General features: G+C 25.7%; 1 protein-coding gene across 2 annotated transcripts in view; it reads right to left on the bottom strand.

Annotated features, from left to right (window-relative positions):
- LOC129976296 (uncharacterized) overlaps positions 1–23,827 on the bottom strand; it is a 51,096-nt gene that overhangs the window by 5,606 nt on the left and 21,663 nt on the right. The window contains exons 6-13 of one of the 2 annotated variants that reach the window (XM_056089789.1): positions 23,155–23,184; positions 22,451–22,529; positions 18,208–18,264; positions 12,012–12,083; positions 10,618–10,689; positions 5,830–5,907; positions 2,664–2,717; positions 651–710 (exon numbers count right to left, since the gene is read on the bottom strand). In XM_056089789.1, coding sequence (XP_055945764.1) covers positions 651–710; positions 2,664–2,717; positions 5,830–5,907; positions 10,618–10,689; positions 12,012–12,083; positions 18,208–18,264; positions 22,451–22,529; positions 23,155–23,184 — 502 coding nt within the window. The remainder of the gene's footprint in view (positions 1–650; positions 711–2,663; positions 2,718–5,829; positions 5,908–10,617; positions 10,690–12,011; positions 12,084–18,207; positions 18,265–22,450; positions 22,530–23,154; positions 23,185–23,827) is intronic. The other variant, XM_056089790.1, reaches the window with a different exon arrangement.

Here is a 23,827-nt window from a genome sequence, read left to right as displayed (position 1 = left end):
AAATACTTCTTTGTTAAAAGATACTTTGAGGTTTTTAACTGGCATGTCCCAATCTCTGGCTTACAAATCATTTGGAAGAAAAAATTCGAACAAATTTGTCTAATTTAGTATTTATTCTTTTCATTTTCTATGCAAATGAAGAGAACAAAATCTTAAAATTGATTATCAAAGGGTTAAATTATATATACTTTTCAATATGTCAGATGGGTTAAATCCTGTCTCTGCAGATATTGCATTAAATAGCTATCAAATTAATGCCCATTTTAAAGCTGCATGCATATTTTGGGATAGAACATGCAATTTTCAATCACTATCATAAAATGAAGGAAACAAAACACATCATATCAGGAGTATAATTGACCCATTATGAGAGATTCATTGTACGTTTATTATTTTTTACTCCATTTATTCTTTTAAAGTGGATATCACATATGTATATGGTACAAAAGTTTTATTTTCAATTTGAAATTATATTATTCATCTATGACATATTTTCCAATAGAAGTCTGGCTAATATTTTTGACATTATCTGTATATTAATCTTTAAAGTAAGCAAATGATTAAACAAATTTTTTCTAAATTAGATATTACATTAATAAAATATATATATGCACACAGTATTGCATTAAAAATATTTAAGGAGATATTACCATCTATCATTTTCTCCATACTTAATCCAGAGTTCTTCACTTTTTCCAAATATATTCTAGCTAAAAAAAAAAAATGAAATCGCAATTGTTATTAACAAACTATATTTTATTTTTGGAACATATTAGATCAAAAAAATAAAAATAATAATAAATAAATAAATAATAATAATGAATTTCTGACATACTGCTCTGCCTAAATTCATTATAAGAATAAAGAAATCAAATCTATTTACTTATTTTCAGATTTCCCACTTTTTGTTTTGCCATAACATCTTCTAAATGTAGAAATAAAAATTCTACACTTATCTAACTTAAATTGGTCATAAACAAATACAACAGATATTATAAAGAAAAACTTACAAGAAGACTACAACTTATATCTATTTAAGAAATAATTACCATATAAACTTCTAAACTGAATTAGTATTTTAAGTAAAAATACTGTCAATATTTTGAAAAATATTTTTTTATCAGTATTTCGTGTCAATATCAACCCTATATCAGTTAATCAGTACCTTGTCTCAATATCACCATTGTATCAGTTTATTAGTACCTTGTCTCAATATCAACACTGCTATCAGTTTATTAGTACCTTGTCTCAATATCAACACTGCTATCAGTTTATTAGTACCTTGTCTCAATATCAACACTGTATCAATTTATTAGTACCTTGTCTCAATATCAACACTGTATCAGTTTATAAGTACCTTATATCAATTACATATATAATATGCTTACTTTGATTTCTTACGAGTTTTGCAACATACCTTAGAGTCTTTATGCAAGTTATATTGAATCAAATAATTATTTAGGATTTTCTAATACTTCTTTAGAAAAGAAAATGTCACAGAAATCTTGGGACATTTAAAACAGTTTACATATAAAACCATTTAACCCTTCAACTAGCTGGAACTTAGAAAATCATCCAAATTTTGTCAATAACAGCTGGGACACAAAAAAATAATCGCTCTCTTCCTACATTCAAGAATCATTGTTTTAGAGAGACCTTATTCAAGATCTTCCTCTGAAGTTAGACCAGTATTGGATAGTCACTGGTCAGTGGGTTAAAGTAATCATGATAAAATGAATAGCAAAAAAGATGAATTTTTAAAAGTTAACTCAAATAATGGGAATAAAATCTTTTTTTCTGACAACATAGCTAATGTAATAGATTGCCATTGGAAGTGGTAAAAGTATTAAAACAATGGTATTTAATTAGAATAAAATTATACAATTACAATGAAGATGCACAAGCATTTGTTTAACTTTTGATTAACATTCTAAATTAAGTTTGAATACAAGTCTAGTGTATATAATTTACAGGCAGATTAAAACAGTGCAATTTTTATGGTTATTTAAAGAGGCTGAATTTTTTTGTCATAGGTTTAATATCATGCAGCGTGTTTTGAATTTCCAAATTCCATTGGGTTTGCTGATTAATTTTCAATTGTTCTTTATTTCTTTCTCATGCAAAGACTAGCACATCTAAAAAATCAAAGAAAAATTTAGTAGCCTTGTTAGCTTACTAATTCCTACTTATTCTCAAAAAGAATATTCAGTAGAATAGCTATAAAGTCTATAAGAAAATTTTGAAACTTTGGAAGTCAGCAGTGTAAATTATCTATATATTTTTTTAATAATTACAAAATATTTAATGAATGTAAATTGAAAAAGGGCCATAGTTTCTACTTAAAATCTTCAACAATGCATGAACAGCTGCAGAGATCACTACTGTTTGAAGCATAAGATTCAAAATGTTATCTTTAAAGAACAATTGCCAAAAGAAGAAAGGTTGGATATCTTGAATTCATTAGCAGAAATAAATACAGATGTGTTTACAGATAACATCTGTGTTTGAGAAATAATTTGTGATAAGAAATATAAATTGTGTTTGTTTCAAATTAATTAAAATGTTATAATTTATCCACTTTGTAAAGCATATATCATAAGAATTATAAAGAAAAGACCATAGAAAAAAGACAAAAAGCATGCCTTTTAATACAATATTATTACCTTTATCTTTCAATACAAACAATGAGCTGTCTACTGGCATGGGGATTATACCGCCTACAAAAAAATAAAAATGACAAGAATATATAAAATGAACAAAATAAAGTTAAAAATTCATTTTAATTCAAAATTGTAAATTGAATGAAAAAAACAAATTGAAAGTTAGTTTATTTGAGTTATTTAAAAAAAATATTAGCATACAACTCATTATCTATTCTTAATAATTAAATACAATGAAAAAATTTAACTAATAATTTATTATTAATACTTGATTCAATTATTTAATTTAATTTGCTTACAAAGCAATTGTAGTGAAGTGATGCATATAAGGATAAAAGCTTCTACAAGGTAACCAGCATTTTAGCTGTTTGAATTTTCCTGACTTCTCCAGATGCTTTAAGAAATTTCCCTGACATTTTTCATCAACGCCTGCTTTCTGCTCTCAATCATCAGACATAAAAAGTAAAAATTCTAAAGCTAGTAATGTATACTAACAAATTATGTGCATACAATTTTCGTAGAAAATTGTGTACATACTCAAAATTTTATGAATAAAATTTTCTTAGCAGTACTCTTTTTGAATGTTATGAATAGATTTTGCATGGAAAAAATATCCAGAGTATAAAGTTTGGTTAATATACTATAATTACATTAGGAGATATTTGACATTTTCTGAAGGAGCTGTTTCCTTATTTGCATTTGTAAGGATTATATATTCTCTGGATGTCAGTAATGGTAATTTTAATTTTTCTTATACTTTAAAATTATTTTTAAAATCCATATTTGCATATGCAAGGTTTATAAATTCTATGGAGATTAGTAACCGAACTTTTTTTTTATTTTTGTGATACTTTAAAAATATTTTTAAAGTTTCAATCTACATGATAAAATCGATAACTATTTTAAGCATGATAAAATATTTATAGAAAAAATTTCAAGGAGTAGTTTCAAGTTTCAGCTATGAAATATTCAAGAGCATTCAAAGTTTTGTTTAAATAGTCTCTAAGCCTGAATTGCCATTTCACTATATACATCAAAATAGAAAGTTTCATCGCACAAGCAGAAGAAATAAAATTGAGTATATTTTTATTGTTTAAAATAAATATTAATTTTCGAGTTAAAATTAATATCCTGCCAATGAAGAGAAAAAAATCTGTTTTTGTGCTTTATTCTTACAATTCGTTATCAATATATACTATTCTTGTCAACATGGTTTACTACTCATACATAGACAAGAAATGATACACCACTTTATTTTATAAGCAATAAAAATGCAGGGCATTTTATATACTGAAAAATGTAAATAAGTTCTCTTTTCTTGTTTTTTAGCATCTTCGTATATTATACAAATCATTATATGAATTTACTTGTACAAGATGTATGCTTATTATCAAAGTGGAGTGCAAATTGTAGACCATTTTAAACGTTCATTCATTTATTCTATATATCCTTAATTTTCATTATTGTTGCATTTTCTTGGTCTTTATTCATCCCATATTTTGCTGCTTCTGATACAAGTAGAAATTTGAAAGCAGATACAACTATAGGAATAAATGTAATCAATATAATTACAGGAATAATTATTTATATAATTATGAGAGTAATTATTACATAGGATGTCTTTATGAAGAATCCAGTTTAATTATCAAAATTTATATTAGAATGAGTAATTATTGTGTAATATGCAATTTCTGCATTCGTTCTTAAAAATGTTTAATTCCTTTTCAAAAGAATATAAGAATAACACTTTAATATGCTTAAACTGAATTATTTTTACGTCGAGATTGTTCATATAATTGAGGACAAATTTTTCAAACATTTTATTTACCATTTACATAACAAAAAGGTCATTCATAAACTTTTGAATTCTTTGTAAGTATCAAGTCTTTATGACAAAAAGTACTAATCTAAAAATGAATTTCATTCAAAATTTTGGGTAATTTTTTTAATATAAATAATCGTTGTTTATCAAAAAAAAAAAATCTTACAAAATTTTATTTTTAAAAAAATTTATTCCTTTCAATTTTTAAGTGAATTAAAATTGTTTTAAAATATTATTTGATACACTTTGCCTTTATTTAAATACAAAGCAAAATCTGTATAATTTTATACTAAAAAAATAATGCTACATTTAAATAGTAATAATACTTTGCCAGTCATTAAAATAATCGGAAATTCTTCCTCGCATACGATGGAAATAAACTCAAGATATATTTTCCATTTAAAAATTAATACTAAATATATAATAATGTTTTGATACCTGAATATTTTAATACAATTTATGATTACATACATTTTATAATAATTACAATTATGGCAGATAATTTTATGAACAATTTTAAGAAATATTGAGCACATAAATTAACATCAACAAATTTAAATAAATGTAAACAGCCCTTTTCTTGTTACAGAATAAGAAGTTCATTATGTATTTATTACAAAGAGAAATAATTTGATCTGTATATTTTTAAAATCAAATAGTTACAACCCAATAAAGTACTTATTAGGACATAACATTCCCATTTTTCAATAATTTCTTGTATTCTATATAGACATTATGTGTGCCAATAAGTAAAAGGTCTAGTTCATTAAAAAAACAGAAATTATCATCCACATTTAAATGCAGCGATTATAAATAAAATATTATGGCTATGGAAAGCATTTCTCTTACTTTGATTTCATTTCCCATTTCACTTTAAATTCATATTCTATCATATGTATTAACACACAATAACTCATACCAAAGTACATACAAGCAACTCCTTGATGGATCTAGTTCCAAATTTCATACATTTCTACAGTTTAGATGCTGAATCTGTGTGTCAAATTTTACACAATTAGCTCTCTTCAATTTGTAGTTATAATGCAAACTTCTATTTGGTCAACTAGAGAGGCAGACTTCCTTCGAATGCATTATTCCCAATTTTACAGAAATCAATAAATTTCGTCATAAGTGAAAATACCATATTCTATCCATCTTGCTCAAATCATTTGAATTATTGTGTCCACAGACAGACAGACATAATGCCCAAATTGTGTTTGTTGACCTTAGAGGGATTTGAATCACCGAGATGCAACAAATCTCAAGCTTAAATTTTTTGATGGTTACAATACTTTTTATATTTCGAAAATGAAAAAGTAAAAAAAAGTAGCAAATAAAAATGCTTACTCTTAATTAATGATTCAATAGAAGGGAAACCGTCAGACTCAAATTCCTTTCGGTCTCCTTGAGTCTCATCAACTTGAACTGAAATCAAGCAAATATAATTTGTTAAAAGAGGACAAATTATAAAGAATTTACCTAGTTTGGGATATTATATTAAAATCTTAATATAAATGATCAAAAAAATGATCTTATAACTTTTAGAACTTTGTTTTATTAAGAAATTATGTGAATATTATAAATTCATTGTAACACTTAAATCAATTTGTAGTTTACAGAAAATGCATTTTCAAGTTTGTTAAATTTGGCTCTAAGAAAGTAATTATTTTCATGTCAGATAGCATATAAATACGATTTTTAAATAAATTGATCAAAAGGTAATATGTTATGGACCCAGGTACCATATATCCCTTATAATAGAAAATTAGTTAGGCTTGAAGCAAAAGTGAGATGGAGTCATTAAATAGTACTGGATTATTGTGTATGAAACCTAAGAACTGGAATCTATGAAAACTCCAAGCAAAATTCCTTTTATAGAGCAAAGAACTATTTCAGAATATTCTGTTCCAACAATAAATGACAACTCTGAAGACGATGTAAAACAGCTAATTGAATAAAAATTATTAAGAGACGGAAGAGAGAAAATTGGCTTATTATATTATATTATATATATATATATACTTGCCTATGTACTGTTAAAATAATATGGGATAAATTATGTTCTGCAAATGAGCACAAATCTGAAGTGAGCATGCTTATATTACAAAAAAGATTTTTTTTTTTAAATGCCAATTGTTAAGGGAGGGGGGGGGGGAGGAATCTGAATATATTTTTATCTTAGAAGAAATTAGAATGCAACTTAGGTAAAGGTATCCAACTAAATGTTCATCACTAAAGTTAAGATGGATTTGCCTACATCAATATTTTATCAATACTTAGGAATCTGCACTTCCTGATAAACAAAGTATTAATTACATAGATTATAGATTAAAAAAGAAAAATTTAGAGATTTAAAAAAAGATTTAGAGTGAAAATGCCTTCATAAGCAAGAACTTTCCACTGAATGAATATATGAGCAATACATATGCAAGCTGTAATATTTGTGAAAAAATGGGTATTTAGCTAAAAACTGTTACTTGAATGATTCTGTTTTAAAGCTGTGTTTTAACTGTGCAAAGACAAAGAATGCACCATAAAACATAGAACAAATCAACCAAAAGGAAAGGACACAGATTCAGTTTTCATCAATGTTGCCTAATTGTTGAACAGTGAAAGTAAAGGCAGTTGGTACTTACATTCTGGAACAAGTCAGCAAGTAACATGCGACAAAGCAAGGATTTATAATTATAAATAAAAGAAAAATCTTATAAAAATCAAAATTGCTAATGGGATTTCAAAAAATGTTGTTGGCAATGGTAATATTTAAATTGGACATTTGATGAAAATAATTGGCATTCCCATAAGTTGAAGAAAGTGTTATATTTTAAAGATTTAATATTAGAGTAATTAATCTCATTTCTGTTAGCTCAATAACACAGACAAGTTGCATAGAAATATTTGTAGAATTATGAACAAGGAAACTAAATTTCTTAGGAGGAGAGAGAGAAAGTTATACAAATTAATGTTAAAAATTTATGAAAATGCTCTTCTTGGAACATATAGAGAAAGATTAGATAATTAGTTTAGATGGCATAGGAAGCTTGCACACTAAACTATTGCTCTAGTAAAATATGTTTTAAAAGGCCAAAGAATAAACATAAAGACCCTGAAGAATTCTTGGGTATTCAGGAAATAACATACATTACCATTTGAACAAAGCAAAAAATACTGCTGAAAATTTCACTAATAATTTATTATTAATACTTGATTCAATTATTTAATTTAATTTGCTTACAAAGCAATTGTAGTGAAGTGATTCATAAAAGGATAAAAGCTACTACAGGGTAGCCAGCCGTTTTGCTGTTTAAATTTCACTGACTTTTTCAGATACTTTTAAGAAATTTCCCTGACATTTTTCATCAATGTCTGCTTTCTGCTTTCAATCATCACACATGGAAAGTTAAAAAAAACTTTTCTAAAACTAGTAATGTATACTAACAAATTATGTGCATACCATTTTCGTAGAAAATTGTGTACATACTTAAAATTTTATGAATAAAATTTTCTTAGCAGTACTCTTTTTTAATGTCATGAATAGATTCTGCATGGAAAAAGTATCCAGAGTATAAAGTTTGGTTAATATACTATGATTACATCAAGAGATATTTGACATTTTCTGAAGGAGCTGTTTCATTATTTGCATTTGTAAGGTTTATATATTCTCTGTCCGTCAGTAATGGTAATTTTTATTTTTCTTATACTTTAAAAGTATTTTTAAAATCCATACTTGCATATGTAAGGTTTATATATTCTCTGGAGATCAGTAACCGAACTTTTATTTTTGTGATACTTTAAAAATATTTTTAAAATTTCAATCTACATGATAAAATCGATAGCTATTTTATGCATAGTTAAATGTTTACAGAAAAAATTTCAGGGAGAAGTTTAGTTCCTCTCTGCTATGAAATATCCATGAGCATTCAAAGTTTTGTTTAAATAGTCTCTAAAAATGAATTGCCATTTCACTGTATGCATCAAAATAGAAAGTTTCATCGCACAAGCAGAAGAAATAAAATTGAGTATGTTTTTATTGTTTGAAATAAATATTAATTTTAGTGTTAAAATTAATATCTTACCAATAGAGAGAAAAAAATTGTTTTTCTACTTTATTCTTGCTATTTGTTATCAAAATATACTATTCTTATCAACATGGTTTACTACTCATAAATAGACAAGAAATAATACACCACTTTAATTTACAAGCAATAAAAATGCAGGGCATTTTATATACTGATAAATGTAAATAAGTTCTCTTTTCTTGTTTTTTAGCATCTTGGTATATTATACAATTCATTATATTATATACTATGAAGATACTATGAAGATACTTGTACAAGATTTATGCTTATTATCAAAGTGGAGTGCAATTTATAGACCTTTTCAAACGTTCATTCATTTATTCTACATATCTTTAATTTTCATTATTGTTGCATTTTCTTGGTCTTTATTCATCCCATATTTTGCTGCTTCTGATACGAGTAGAAATTTGAAAGCAGATACAACTATAGGAATAAATGTAATCAATATAATTACAGGAATAATTATTTATATAATTATGAGAGTAATTATTCCATAGGATGTCTTTATGAAGAATCCAGTTTAATTATCAAAATTTATATTAGAATGAGTAATTATTGTGTAATATGCAATTTCTGCATTCGTTCTTAAAAATGTTCAATTCCTTTTCAAAACAATATAAAAATAACACTTTAATATGCTTACACTGAATTATCTTTACGTCGAGATAGTTCATATAATTGAGGACAAACTTTTCAAACTTTTTATTTACCATTTACATAACAAAAAGGTCATTCATAAACTTTTGAATTCTTTGTAAGTATCAAGTGTTTATGAAAAAACAATATTAATCTAAAAATGTATTTCATTCAAAATGATGGGTAATTTTTTTTAATATAAATAATCTTTGTTTATCAAAAAAAAATTCTTACAAAATTTTATTTTTCAAAAAATTTATTCATTTTAATTTTTAAGTGAATTAAAATTGTTTTAAAATATTATTTGATATGCTTTTGCCTTTAATTAAATACAAAGCAAAATCTGCAAAATTTTATACTTAAAAAATAATGCTAAATTTAAATAGTAATAATACTTTGCGAGTTATTAAAATTATTGGAAATTCTTCCTCGCATAGGTTGGAAATAAACACAAGATATATTTTCCATTTAAAAATTAATACTAAATATATAATAATGTTTTGATACCTGAATATTTTAATACAATTTATGATTACATACATTTTATAATAATTACAATTATGGCAGATAATTTTATGAACAATTTTAAGAAATATTGAGCACATAAATTAACATCAACAAATTTAAATAAATGTAAACAGCCCTTTTCTTGTTACAGAATAAGGAGTTCATTATGTATTTATTACAAAGAGAAATAATTTGATCTGTATATTTTTAAAATCAAATAGTTACAACCCAATAAAGTACTTATTAGGACATAACATTCCCATTTTTCAATAATTTCTTGTATTCTATAAGAGACATTATGTGTGCCAAATAAGTAAAAGGTCTAGTTCATTAAAAAAACAGAAATTATCATCCACATTTAAATGCAGTGATTATAAATAAAATATTAAGGCTATGGAAAGCATTTCTCTTACTTTGATTTCATTTCCCATTTTACTTTAAATTCATATTCTATCATATGTATTAACATGCAATAACTCATACCAAAGTACAGACAAACAACTCCTTGATGGATCTAGTTCCAAATTTCATACATTTCTACAGTTTAGATACTGAATCTGTGTGTCAAATTTTACACAATTAGCTCGCTTCAATTTGTAGTTATAATGCAAACTTGTATTTGGTCAACTAGAGAGGCAGACTTCCTTCGAATGCATTTTATTTCCAATTTGATAGAAGTCTATCAATTTCGTCGTAAGTGAAAATATCACATTCTATCCATCTTGCTCAAATCATTTGAATTATTGTGTTCACAGTCAGACAGACATAATGCCCAAAGCGTGTTTGTTGAACTTAGAGGGATTTGAATCACTGAGCTGCAACAAATCTCAAGCTTAAATTTTTTGATGGTTACAATACTTCTTTTATATTTCGAAAATGAAAAAGTAAAAAAGATAGCAAATAAAATGCTTACTATCAATTACTGATGTGTTACCAGCTTTGGGCTCAGATTTCTTTTGGTCTGCTTGAGTCTCATCAACTTGAACTGAAATTAAGCAAATATAATTTGTTAGAAGAGGACAAATTATAAACAGTTTACCTAGTTTGGCGTATTATATTAAAATCTTAATATTAATGATCAAAAAAATGAAAAAAAAAAAGGTACTTTCTATTCTCTATGTAAAGCTGATAACAAATCATCACAGGTCATTTTCTTTTTTTAAAACAAGTCTGTAAAAAATTAAAAATAGAATTTTTGAAGCAAGCGAAGAATATTACAGGCAAAAAATAAATAAATATAAATTTTGAGAATTGATCAAAGTTTGGAAGAAGTTGTAGACTTTTTAAAAGAAAAGGGAATTAGGCATAAAAAATTATCCTCTTATGATCCTCAATAAAATGGGAGAATTGAAAGAGTGATAGAAATGGTAATGGATAGTGGAAGAATTAGCAAAAAGCATGCTTTATCACAAGAAAGTGAGGAAAGAACTTTGGACTGAAACAGCCAATATTGCAATATTTGTTTTAAACTAAATTGGAAGTAGCTCTAGTAAAGGAAATTCACCATACAAATTGTGGTATGATAAAAATTTCAAATAGTTGGATTTGATGTCAATGTGTAAGTTCCCAAGTTATGCTGAAGAAAATGAGATGCAAAAAGTTAAAAAAAGATATATTAGTCAGTTATGAAGAAAATATTAAAGGAAACATAATGTATCTTCCATCTCAATGAAAAGTTGAAGTTTCTAGAAATGTAATATCCAAATTAAGCAATAAAATATTAACAATAATCAATAATACTAGAAACTTTACAAAAAAAAAAAAAAAACAACTATTATACAAAATAGCAAAAGCAGAATAGAAGATTCATGATTTTTTTTTTAAATTAATAAAATCCTATGTTATAAATTTTTAAAAATCTGAAATCAATATTCCTTTCAAATTTAATACCAGGTGGTACCAAACTTAGGAATAAAATAATTAGTTAACTGATACTTAAATTATGAAGATATATAAGTAATAAGAACACAGATTATATAAAATTCTATAACAGCAGCATATCAGTAAAAAGGTTTAAAAAAAAATCAGTTATAAAATTTTATTTTTACACACATAAAACAAATGAAGTAAAAATTTAAAGCAATATACTCAAAAATTTAGTTTCTAAAGTAAAAAATCATTATCAAAACTGGCTATAATTTTTGAAGAAAAGTTGCTAATTTGATATCAAGTAGCAAAAACTATATAACTTATCAATTAATACAGAAAACAACCTATAATTAATAATTCTCCCTCTATTATGAATAAAGCGATAAGTCCAAAAATGCTAATTTGATAACAAAAAAATAACATAAATAAGGTACTTACCCTTATTTTCTGATGACGCTTTAGCTGCGTCTTTAGTTTGATGTTCAGAATTCTTCTTAGGCTTAATCGGAACTGAAATTAAGCAAATATGATTTGTTACAAAAGCTAAATTATAGAAATGTCTACTAAATTTGTAGTATTATTTAATCTTATTATATAAAACCTCAATTTTAATTACTAAATCTTTATTTTGATAGTTAAAAAAGGGTCCTATAGTATTTAAAATTCTCTGTTTTAATAAGAAATGAATAAAAATATTCTATTTGTAACTATAAACTTTTCATAAAATTTATTAAATCAATGCAATCACTAAAATATCAGTCTTAAAAGAATTAAGTTTATAATCATTTCAAAATTTTTACATATTTCTAGAATTAAGAATATTAGTCAACAATATCTAAGTGATTGAATTTATGTAACTGTTTTACAATAGTGTATCACTGCACACACACACACACACACACATACACACAAAAAAAGATTTGAAATTTCCATTACGTTGAAATCCATTGGGTGATTTTTCACATGGATTCCAAGTAGCAAGTACCACAAAGCAAAATGGCATTAGCAACTAAGCATCTGTTGGTAATAGATGGGTAACCAAGAAGCTGATTTCAATTAAATACAAATTTTATATACAATTCTTTTTATACTTTGAGTAACAATATAGAGTATTTTTTTAGCATTATTCATTAGACAAAACCTTAAACATCTAAATAATCAATTGACATAAAATAGTATCTATATACCAAAATAAACCAAATACCAAAAGCTTTATTTTGGCATATACCAAAATAAAGCTCCACAAAAATTTTGTACTACATGTCAAAAAATGTCTTATCTCCCCTCTCCCCAAAATGTTATTCTAGGAAATATTACGCTTAAAAAATTATATATAAAATATTTTTGATCTAATATGACCTAGAACTTGATTAATACATCTTAATTATTCAAACAGATTAATATAAATATTTTCAAAAAAAAAAGTAATACAGAAATTATCAAAGCAATTTTCAACAAAAATATAGTGAAAATGCATAAAAGTGTTTAAAATTATATTTTAAAACAGAATGATTGACAAATCAAAATGTTTATTCTATATGATTATTTCAGTACCAAGAACATCAGTGCAAGGGGCTCTCAACAAGCTTATTTTGGCCTAGCATACAGATTTTATATTATTCTAATATACCAAAATTTTCAAATTTCTCGTCTAAATTTTTTTAGTGGTTTAAATTATTAATATATCAAACATTCTCTAAGTAAGAAATGTAAGTGTCATTAAAAATTTTTGAAACAAATTTTTAAAAGATTTTATGTTATGTGTCATTATGAAGTCTTTCGGATGAAAGAATCATCTGTATCTGTATTTAGTACTTGTTTACAATTAAGCTTACTAATACTAAAGGCAAAAATGTTTCTCTTGAGGATAAACTGTTACAATTAAAATCATCAAACTAGACATATTATATATACAGCGGGTAAAAAAAGTATTGGCAATTGCCTTAATTTATTCATATAGACAAATAAATAAAATATTAGCTGTCGTAATTAATTTAGCAATTTTAGCTGTCGTAATTAAATACACAACATCTTAGATATATAAAAATAGTAAAACTTTTATTTTAGTTTGCATTTTCTACGATTTTTTTCTTTCAAAATCGAAAATTTGCATGTCAAAAAAATAGTGGCAAAGTTTTAACTGCTATGCAAATTTTGTTACATTGAAGTCACGTGTTTCGACTGATAAGAAACTCTACCGGTATAAAGTCTGCAAAACTACTCCAAAAGTGTCTATGCATTATTTTGTGATTACTGCAGTAAAATGACTTCGAAATCGAAGGAGTTGCACGTCAGTGTTAAAAACATGATTATTAGGCTCAGAAATGAAGGTTTAACTTATCGTGCTATAGGAGTGCAGTTGAATATAAGTTTATTTACTGTCAGAAGTGTTGTAAAAAAGTTCAAGGAAACAGGATCAACGGAAAATAAGACTAGAAGTGGACGACCTCGAATATTTTCTACAAGAGAAAAACGTGCCATTATTAACAAGGTTAAGAAAAACCCTAAAATAAGTGCACCCCAGATAGCTAGAGATGTTGCTTTTACTTCGCAAAAGACTTTCAATGTACAGACTGTAAGGAATGTTTTACATGAGGGACGTTATTATGGAAGGGCAGCTAGAAAGAAACCATTCATCTCGCAAACAAATAGGAGAAAGAGGTTAGATTTCGCAAAATCCCACGTTGATTTGTCCAAAGAGTTTTGGAACACAGCTATTTTTTTCGACGAATCAAAGTTTAACATTTTCAGCAGTGATGGACGACGATATGTGTGGAGGAGGCCAAATACTGAATTGGAAAAGTAACATTTAACTGCTACTGTAAAACATGGTGGAGGCAGCGTCTTAGTTTGGGGCTGTATGGCAGCTAATGGAGTTGGCAACCTGTATTTTATCAATGGTATTACGACAGCACATACATACATTGACATTTTGCACCGTAACTTAAAAATCAGTGCCCAAAATCTTGGCTTGGGAGCATCATTCGTTTTTCAACAAGACAATGACCCCAAGCATACAGCGAATCTCACCCGTGAATGACCACTCTACAATGCTCCTCGCCAGTTAAAAACCCCACCTCAATCCAAGTCTGACATCAATCCAATTGAAAATTTATGGCACCTGCTGGATCTAGAAATCAGGAAACATAAAATTTCAAGAAAAGACGACCTCAAACATTTACTTTTGCAAGAGTGGCACAAAATTCCCAACAGTACAACAAAGCCCTTAGCTTCCTCTATGAGAAATAGATTACAAGCTGTTATAGATGCAGAAGATATGCATACAAAGTACTAAACATATACTGATTTTGTTTTCGCTCATAATTTTGTCAATTTCATAATTTTGCCAATACTTTTTTTATCATGTAAATTTTGGATTTTCTCGTAGATTTTGACTAAAAAAATATTTAAATGAAAATTTTGTTATATTTGTTTGTCCTTTCTCCTTCTGTAATTGCTTTGTTAAAATAAAATTTGTAAACATACTTTGGTAGCAAATAAGATCATTTATAGGCAATTGCCAATACTTTTTTTATCCACTGTATATATATATACTTTGAAAGATGGAAATGTGCATTTAAGAGCAATTCTTTGACATTTGAATTAGTTTCAATTAAAGGAAAATGAACCAAAATTTTGATGGTTTTTAGTGATAACTTGTGAAAATATTACTTCACACAAAAGATAGTTACCAATTCAATCCCCTTAAAATTCATAAAAACATTACAACAAATTGTAATTTATAAGTGCATGTTTCAATGATATATTTAATAATGCAAGTTGTTCCCAATTTTAACAAGCAATTAAACAAATTTCTAGTACGACTAATTGTTTGTTGAAATTGAAGTCAGTAGTATTTCCTCATTCCACCATACCTTTAAATAGCTTTTTCTTTTCTTTTCTTCTTTTTTTTTTTTTTGCAGTTGAAGAATATTGTATTTCAGATGACATTTTAAATCAATAATTTTACTTCCCTCATAAGTAATAAAAAGGTAGTAAGTGATTTAGTATCTTAGGAATATTAAATTCACTCTCTCTTTCATTTTGATTCTAAAAAAAAAGGTTATTTTTATTTTATGATTTGATTTTTCATGTCATATATATTAAGTATATATAAATTATTTAGGAATTTTTCATAACTTCTAAACCTAAGTATTTTTAATCATGCATGCACTGTATTTGATACTGAATAATTAATCATAAAATTCCACAACAATTGAATAATATTTAACTCCAGAAAAATTTAAATTTCATAAAAATTTCAAATATTTTCATTTAAAAAACTTTGTATAAATTCTTAGTTATGTTTCTTTTTTTCAATGCAGTTCATTAACTCACTATCTTCATTTTAGTTCAAAGTAACTTCCTTGAATTAAAAAAAAAACATTGAAATTTAATTCATCTTTTATAAAAATAAAAATTTCAATCTGTATTCTCTATTTTTAAATATATTTTAATGATTGCCGTATATATGCTGCTATTTTCTCAAATTTCCATGAAAAACAAGTTTCCAAATATTTAAAGTATATATTGTTTAAAATTAAGGCATCTCAAAGCTGCTTTTAAAAGACTCATTTGCCAGTGCTACACTAATATTATTGGGGGGGGGGATTTCAAGGATATTTTTGATTTTTATAAGATGAATTTACAATGAAATAAATTCATAACTGCCTAAAAGCAAAAATATACAATTAAATACTGGTTACTCTATCCATGCCTTCCATTATATAAGTTTTTTTTTAGTTCTTATGCTTGGCATTTCTATTATTAATGAAGTTTCATGGTCCTTCACATTCCATTAATAGCAATTTTAAATAATCCACTAGGAATCCTAACTGAATCTGAAAATACTAAGTGACTCAGCTTTATTTTGAGAATTAAAATGCGACCAGAGCTTACTTACATGAAATCCGAGTTTGTCAAATACTATATGCAAGATTCTTTTCTATTATAGATATATTTGCCTCGGCTAATTAATCAAAAAATATTCAAAACTAAATTTTCATGACTTGCTTGTCTATGTCAGAAAGAATGTTTGTGTAAGGAATTGAATTAGTGGTTTGATTTGGGGAATTAATACAGATAATTGAATATATAGAAATATAAAAATAAGATAAAAGTCTTCATTTTTGTTTTTAAGAAGTTTTAATTTAGTTTTTGGTTATAAAAGAAAAAAATCTTTTTAATAAATTCGACTAAATTATTCCATTATTTTACACTCCCTCCTAATGGCAAACAGAGCAGTTGTCTTGCCTGTCCCACCCTAGTTATGTCACTGATAAAAGTTGGAAAGTCTTTGGAAATTATTTCAATGTTATTATTATGTCAACCAATCTTGATGAAATGCATTTTAGTACATCAGAAAAAAAAGTAAATTCAAATTTTATTTTTAGACATCTCCAAATTATATATTTTTACATTCAAACATAAACATTACATATTACAACATTTACATCCACTACCAGAAAATTTTAATTTTAAAAAGAGATATTTTAGTTTAATAACAGATTATTTAATTTAGAAAAAATAATGTTACAAATTCATACAGTGGAAATTTTTTTTAAAAAATTTACTTTTAGTTTGAATGTATTTATAATTTCTTATAATTAAAAAACTATATGGCAATCAAGGAAAGTGAGCTAGGATCATAAAGTGATCCAAATAAATCATAATGCGATTCCTGGAGGAGGAGAAAACCAAGTACGTATTTTTGATTTTTTTTTAATTGAATGAAACCAACATTTGACACAAAACTGCAATTTTAGTAATAAGATCAAAATTTCCCTCTTGCATGTACAGACAGTTTTAAAAATGTCAAAGAAAAGATAGAGTACATACTTTTTGAATTTTATTTTACTTTTACTAAAAGAAAATTAAGTATCTTCTTACTGATATCTTATTTACAAAATGGCAATCACAGAATAAATATGATTTTTTAAAAATTCCTTTAAAAAAATCTGACATTTATTTTTTTCCATTCAGTAGCAGATATTCAAATAGGCAACTTGCCAAGAGTTGAATGTAGTTCATTTAAAAAATATTATAAGACTAAATGCCAAATAAATAAATTTGTAAAAAACACGAATTCTATATATTATAAAATATTAGAATAATAACATTTTATCTAGTATTATTGATCAAATTTCTATATGTTCCACTATATTAAAACAAATATAGATTTAAAAAGTTACAAAAATAAAAAATGAAATAAAAATCCAAATGATTCATTAACATATTGATTAAATTGACCAGTTTATGAAAAAAAGAGGAACTTATCTTACATTGCCTAGGATTTGAAATGCCTAAATATGCCAGTTTTTAGACTGGAATCCCTAAAATATTAGCAAATAAATTGCTTTAAGACCTTTGTCAGTTCAATTTATTTTAAGATAAAGTGGTCTTTCTTTTAAAATTTGTGAAATATTTAAAATAAAATGTTTAACAATATGCGATTAATTTTCTTATTTTTGTTTCAGAAATATCCTATATTTTAAAAGATATAACTTTTTTTTCTTCTTTTGAATAAATTCAGATAACCAAAAATTTTATGCTTACATTTTGATATTAACTAAAAGCAAAAAATATAACCATACACATTAAAATACATATACATATATATTGAAAAAATACATACCCCAACTTTGTATTTCCTCCATTATATGTTTTTCGTCAATAAAAAATGACTCTTTATCTGAAATTATAAAGAATTCTATAGTATTGCAGCTGATGAACAAAAAACAATAACAACATATATTAAAACTGAGCCTATCCAACTAGGTTTTACGTTTTTTCCCTGAAAAATTCATTTTTTTTTTAATGTTTAAACATGAAACTCAAACAATGTATAAATTTTAAAACAATATTTTTAAAGTATGTAAGATAAAACTGTAGATAGAGCTATTTCAGTAATAAACACCATATAAAAATAAAAATGGAAATAGTGATATTTTCAACAGAAAATATTTTTTTATGTAAAATTCTCCAAAAATATTTGCAATTTTCATATTAACTCTATCCATACAGCCACAGTTTACTTGTTTAATGCAATTTTGTTGAAAAAGCTGGAAACTGCATTTATTTCTAGTGTATTTAGATAAACTAATGTGCAAGCATAATTTTTAAACAGATTTTCTGAAGAATGAATATTTCACTATGATTGGTTCACAGAAAATTGATCTTGTATACAGTTCAATAGCATTTCATGAAATTTTGTATTTATATATCAAATACCTCTGCAAGTGTATTAGATCATGAATTTTAAGATAATTTTTTTAAAATCATGTTTTAGACATTTTCATAAACATAATCAAATTTTTGGGAAAAAAAAAATCATTAACAATTTCAAATGTTCATAATATATCTTTAAAATTTTTATCTTGTGATCTATTGCATCCAGGGTAGTTTAAAAAACATAATGTAAAAAATTAAATATTTCCATTATGTTTTTAACTTATGTGGTTTTTTCCTAACATTAAAAATTTTTCTTAAGTTTTTTTAATTAGTTTTTTTCACCCTTCAAAAACTTATGGTAATATATAAATATTTTCTTCTAATTATAACCTTTTGAGGCAATTTCACTTATCCGACAGTATAAAAACTTTTTATACTCATTTTTTTTTTAAATTCATTTTGGAACCTAGTCAAATACTTTAATAATAAGTATAATTAATTTTATTATCCTAAATATAGCTTATTGATCAATTTTTGATATTAATCTTAGCATTGCTTTGAATACACAAGTTTCAGATTTTAAATTAGAAAATATTACAAGAATTTTTTTAAATTTTGGAATATTATCACATCTGGTTTTCTCCATAAGTGAAAATCGTGTTTGCAAAATATGGTTGAAAATATTTATAAAAGTGTAAAATGCAGAAAAATATTTATGATTAACATGGATAGAATTTCTCAAAAAAAAAAAAATTAAAAAATATCCAAAATAACTTTTTTTTACGTATAATTGTTGCTGCTGTTGCAAAACAAAGAATGAATTCTTGAGATTTTTCCTCACATAGTAAGACCTATTTACATAGATACTGAATGGATCTAGAAAAATATTATAGACAGTATCATTATAGATAATTTGAATTTTTGTGCATGCAATACATTAGTGCATGTGTACATACTTAAATAACTAATTTTATTGCATACATTGATTCATCTGAAATATATTTGTTGATATGAAATTGCATTTTATAAATTGTAAATTATTGAAGCTTTAAGAACTTCATTGCAAGTATTTTAGTTATTTTTATAAGCATGCATGAAAAAGAGATGAAAGAGGAAAGCCAATCACTGCAATCTTTGAAATCATCGTTGAACTTTAATATCATTGAAAATACAATATTTTTACTTTTTCAGAAATCATTGGTTCCATTAATAGGAAATTTTTGCTCTTTCATATTGTAGAACCCTTTTAGGGTTAAAAATTCAACATCTTCATTTATTGCAACTTTAAATCATTTTCATTTGCTATACATGTTATTTTTTTTCCTAATGGCAACTTCAGAACCTTCTTGCCTTCTTCTTGAAACCAACAGCTATCATCAATTAAGGAATCCAATACTTTTAGAAGCATCACACTTGCTTTAAACTTTGATTAATTTCTGAAATTGTTTTCTGAGCTTTTCTACATATGAGGATGTATTACACAGCGCCACTGAAGAATCAAGACTTTAGAACATCAAAAACGAATTTCAAGAAACAAGTGGTTGATTCAAAGGACGACCAGAAATTAGCAGCTTCAATAATTGCCATTTTGAGACAAAGGAAGAAAATATGTGCATTTATTTCAATTGCTAACACCCCACCCACCCACACCTGCAACAGACTCCTGTTCAGAAATCTGCATTTAAAAACAGTTCTTTTTTTTAGTTGCACATCTCTTTAACACTCTAACAGATTTCTGTTTAGAGTGTTACAGAGATGTGCATCTAAAAAAGTGATTGTTTCTGTATGCAAGTTAAAAATACATCAAATAAATAGGAATTCCACCAGGACCAAAATAAAAGACAATTAAAGGTAAGATTATTGTTACAGACAGGTTTTTAGTGTATTATTTTGGTGTTTGAAAGTAAAACTTTATTATTATTATTTCTTTATTTTTACATATACACACATATAAGGAGGAAAAATACCGATAGAAAAAATTAATTAGTGAAATAACTCATTTGAGCTTTAAACTTCTTAAATTATATTTTCTTGTTTCAAAATAAAACAGCCTTCTGGGTAGATTTAAATCTGAAAACTAATGAACTTTAAAATATAATCAAAATACTTCCACAAAACATTTTTCTAGCCCTAAGACATGGGGAGAAAAAAGCCATTCGTTAAGTGAGGTATAATTATATTGCAATTGAGTTTTACATCAGGGTTGCCACTCAAATCTGCACGAATAGCACTCATGAGGAATATAATTTTAAGGAGTGGAAAAAATATGGAAAAGAAGCAATGATTTAAACATTATTTGAAATAATAGCATATTAAAAGAAGCTCAATATTTATATACAGAGGGGGAAAAAAACAATTTATATTAATTTATGATCTAGAATTTAGGAAGACAAAACTTATATATTAAGGGAGGGGGTGATATATTACCTTTCATGCTTTTTAACTGTGTCACACAAAATTAAGGACTTAGTTAAAATAAAACAAAACATTTTTGTTATCTTGATACAAACAATATATTGATTACTTAACAAAAAACATTACAAAGCAAGATTATTTTTTCATTCATTTATTTTTGCCAGTTCATGAATTTGAGCATCAATTTCAGCAGATTTTTCAGCTATCAGTTTCATGGGGCTAATCATTAACAAATAAGGTATGACATTTTTGTGTGGTCTAACGTACATTTTTTTAGTTATTTCACTTTCAATAAAGATATGTGAAAATATTTCCGATATCATTGAATAAATTAAAGGACAAATGTGATGCAACAAGTTTTAATGCCCATAAAAATGCAGCTTTAAAGGATTGTTCTTGAACTAAAAAGTTCGAAATCGATGTATTTTCGGATATTAAATCAGACATTTTCGGATTTAATGGGTCTTTCCTTTTAGATACCAAGTCCAGCATCAATGTTGACTCTTTTGAACTGACATGCAGCACGAATATTTGTATGTTTTCCTCTTTTGGCATGATTAACAAGTGTCTGTTTTCCCATATAATTTTCTTATAAAGCAAGCAGAACGCAACAGATTGATTTTGTAGAACTTTATGAACCCATTCAGCAAAATCAGGATTCATTTTTTTTAATCCATCCATTTCCTATTACATACGGATTTTGTAATATGAAATAGAGTTCATTTATTTAAAAATATTCTCTAATCTACTTTGAACCAGCTCACAATTTCTCAAATAATAAACAAGTCATTCAATAAAGTCAAGTATGGTAAACTAATTACCACTGCACTGCTTCTGGAAATTGAATGTTGCTAATCCCGACAGAGAAATGTATTCTATTCTTTCACACAGTTGCAGAAACTGAATGTTGCCCTGCACATGCTTATTAGCTGCAATTCGGAAATCTCATGGGAAAAGAACTGTCTCTCAAATTGAAACTGAAATGATCTATACAGAAAAAAAGGAATGAGTTTCCGCATTATACAATCGCGAATGGTACTGTTTCATTTTTGGAATCCATGACTTTATTCTTGCAGTCTTTAGAGATCAGCATATTTTAGATGTGAAAAAAAAAAAAAAAACTTAGAATTCCCTGTATTTCCCTGTTTTTATAAAAAAAATTTCAAATTTCTCTGCACTTTTCCAGTTTTTTTTAGGGGGGGGGGAATAATTTTTAAATTCCCTGTGTTTTTCCTGTTCTCCTGATAGCTGGTAACCCCATATATATATAAAATTAGATTCAAACTTCTTACCATTTTGTATATCAAAATGGAAATTTTCATGAAGAACTCTCAGGATATTAATCATTTCTGACTTTTCTGTGAAATTGCCCTGCAAATAGTTTAAATAAAAATTCACTGAACATAATTTTGAAAAACACAGTAGAATAAAATTATCTGATATGTGAAAAATAAAAAGCTTAATCAAAAAATAATTATTTGAATTGAAAATGTAATAATAAATGGAAAATACTTGATTTTATAAAATGTTCAAGAGTAGCAAAAAAAATTGATATTTATTTTATTTCAAAATTTTATAAACTCAGTTTTTTCGATAACAGAAGAAACTATGTATTGATTTATATATAATAACTAAGTCATAAAATGAAAGAAAAATATACTATCATTAAATTTTACAGATCAGCAACATTGATTTTAAATTTAAAAAATGTAATATTTATAGTATATTTCATCCTAGAATGAATTTAGTAATCAGGTCTTTTAAGATACTATTATTACAGAAACACCCAAATAAAGAAAAAAATATATAAAATAATTCATACTGATATGGATAAGATATATTGGCAAATAATCAGCTTCAGGATAATGAAAATCTTTTATTTATATATTTTTTAATACTCCTAAAAGGTCTTGAACCGAACAATCAGTAGTTATTTTTAATGTTAATTAAATTAGTTTCAGTATTTATTATTCAGTATTTATTCAACAGCAGATACCTGACTAGATGATCCCGCTGGACTGAAACGCTGTAGACAGGTCAATTAAAAAAAATATATTATTAGAAACATGTAAATTAATATATATATATATATATATATATATATATATATATATATATATATATATATAAATTCTATGAATTATGAAATAAGGAACAGCAATGTGTGATTACACTGCAACATTAAAAATTATTATTAAATAAATTACACTATAATTGATTATTTATAATATATTGGAATAGTAATTATTCGTTTAATTTATTATATTCCTCAGCAGGTTTTGTAAAGTAATTTTAATGGTATATTTGTTTGAAGCTTATTTCCTTATAATCTATCATAATAATTAAATTATTTATAAACAAGGAAATTAATAATTGTGGTTAAAGTAATTAAATTCTTGGCAAATTAAGCTTTTCTTTCCCCAATATTTTACTTATGAAAATACTTTCACAAAGATTTGAAATTAAAAAAAAAAGTACTAAAACAAATCATTAATATGATGATTACATTAAGAATGTGTTGAAATGAGAAATTAAACTGACCAGTTACTAAAAGAGCAGTCGTCTAATATATATTACTAAGGTCTATAAAACACCCAAACCCAACTAAAAAGTAGAAATACTTAAAAATCTGAGTAGTATGCAATAATTATGTACAGTAAATAACATTT

The sequence above is a fragment of the Argiope bruennichi genome, chromosome 7, assembly GCF_947563725.1.
Source record: "Argiope bruennichi chromosome 7, qqArgBrue1.1, whole genome shotgun sequence".
NCBI classification, from domain to species: domain Eukaryota; kingdom Metazoa; phylum Arthropoda; class Arachnida; order Araneae; family Araneidae; genus Argiope; species Argiope bruennichi.
Note: the sequence above shows the minus strand (reverse complement) of the source record. Positions and strands in the feature narration are given on the sequence as shown.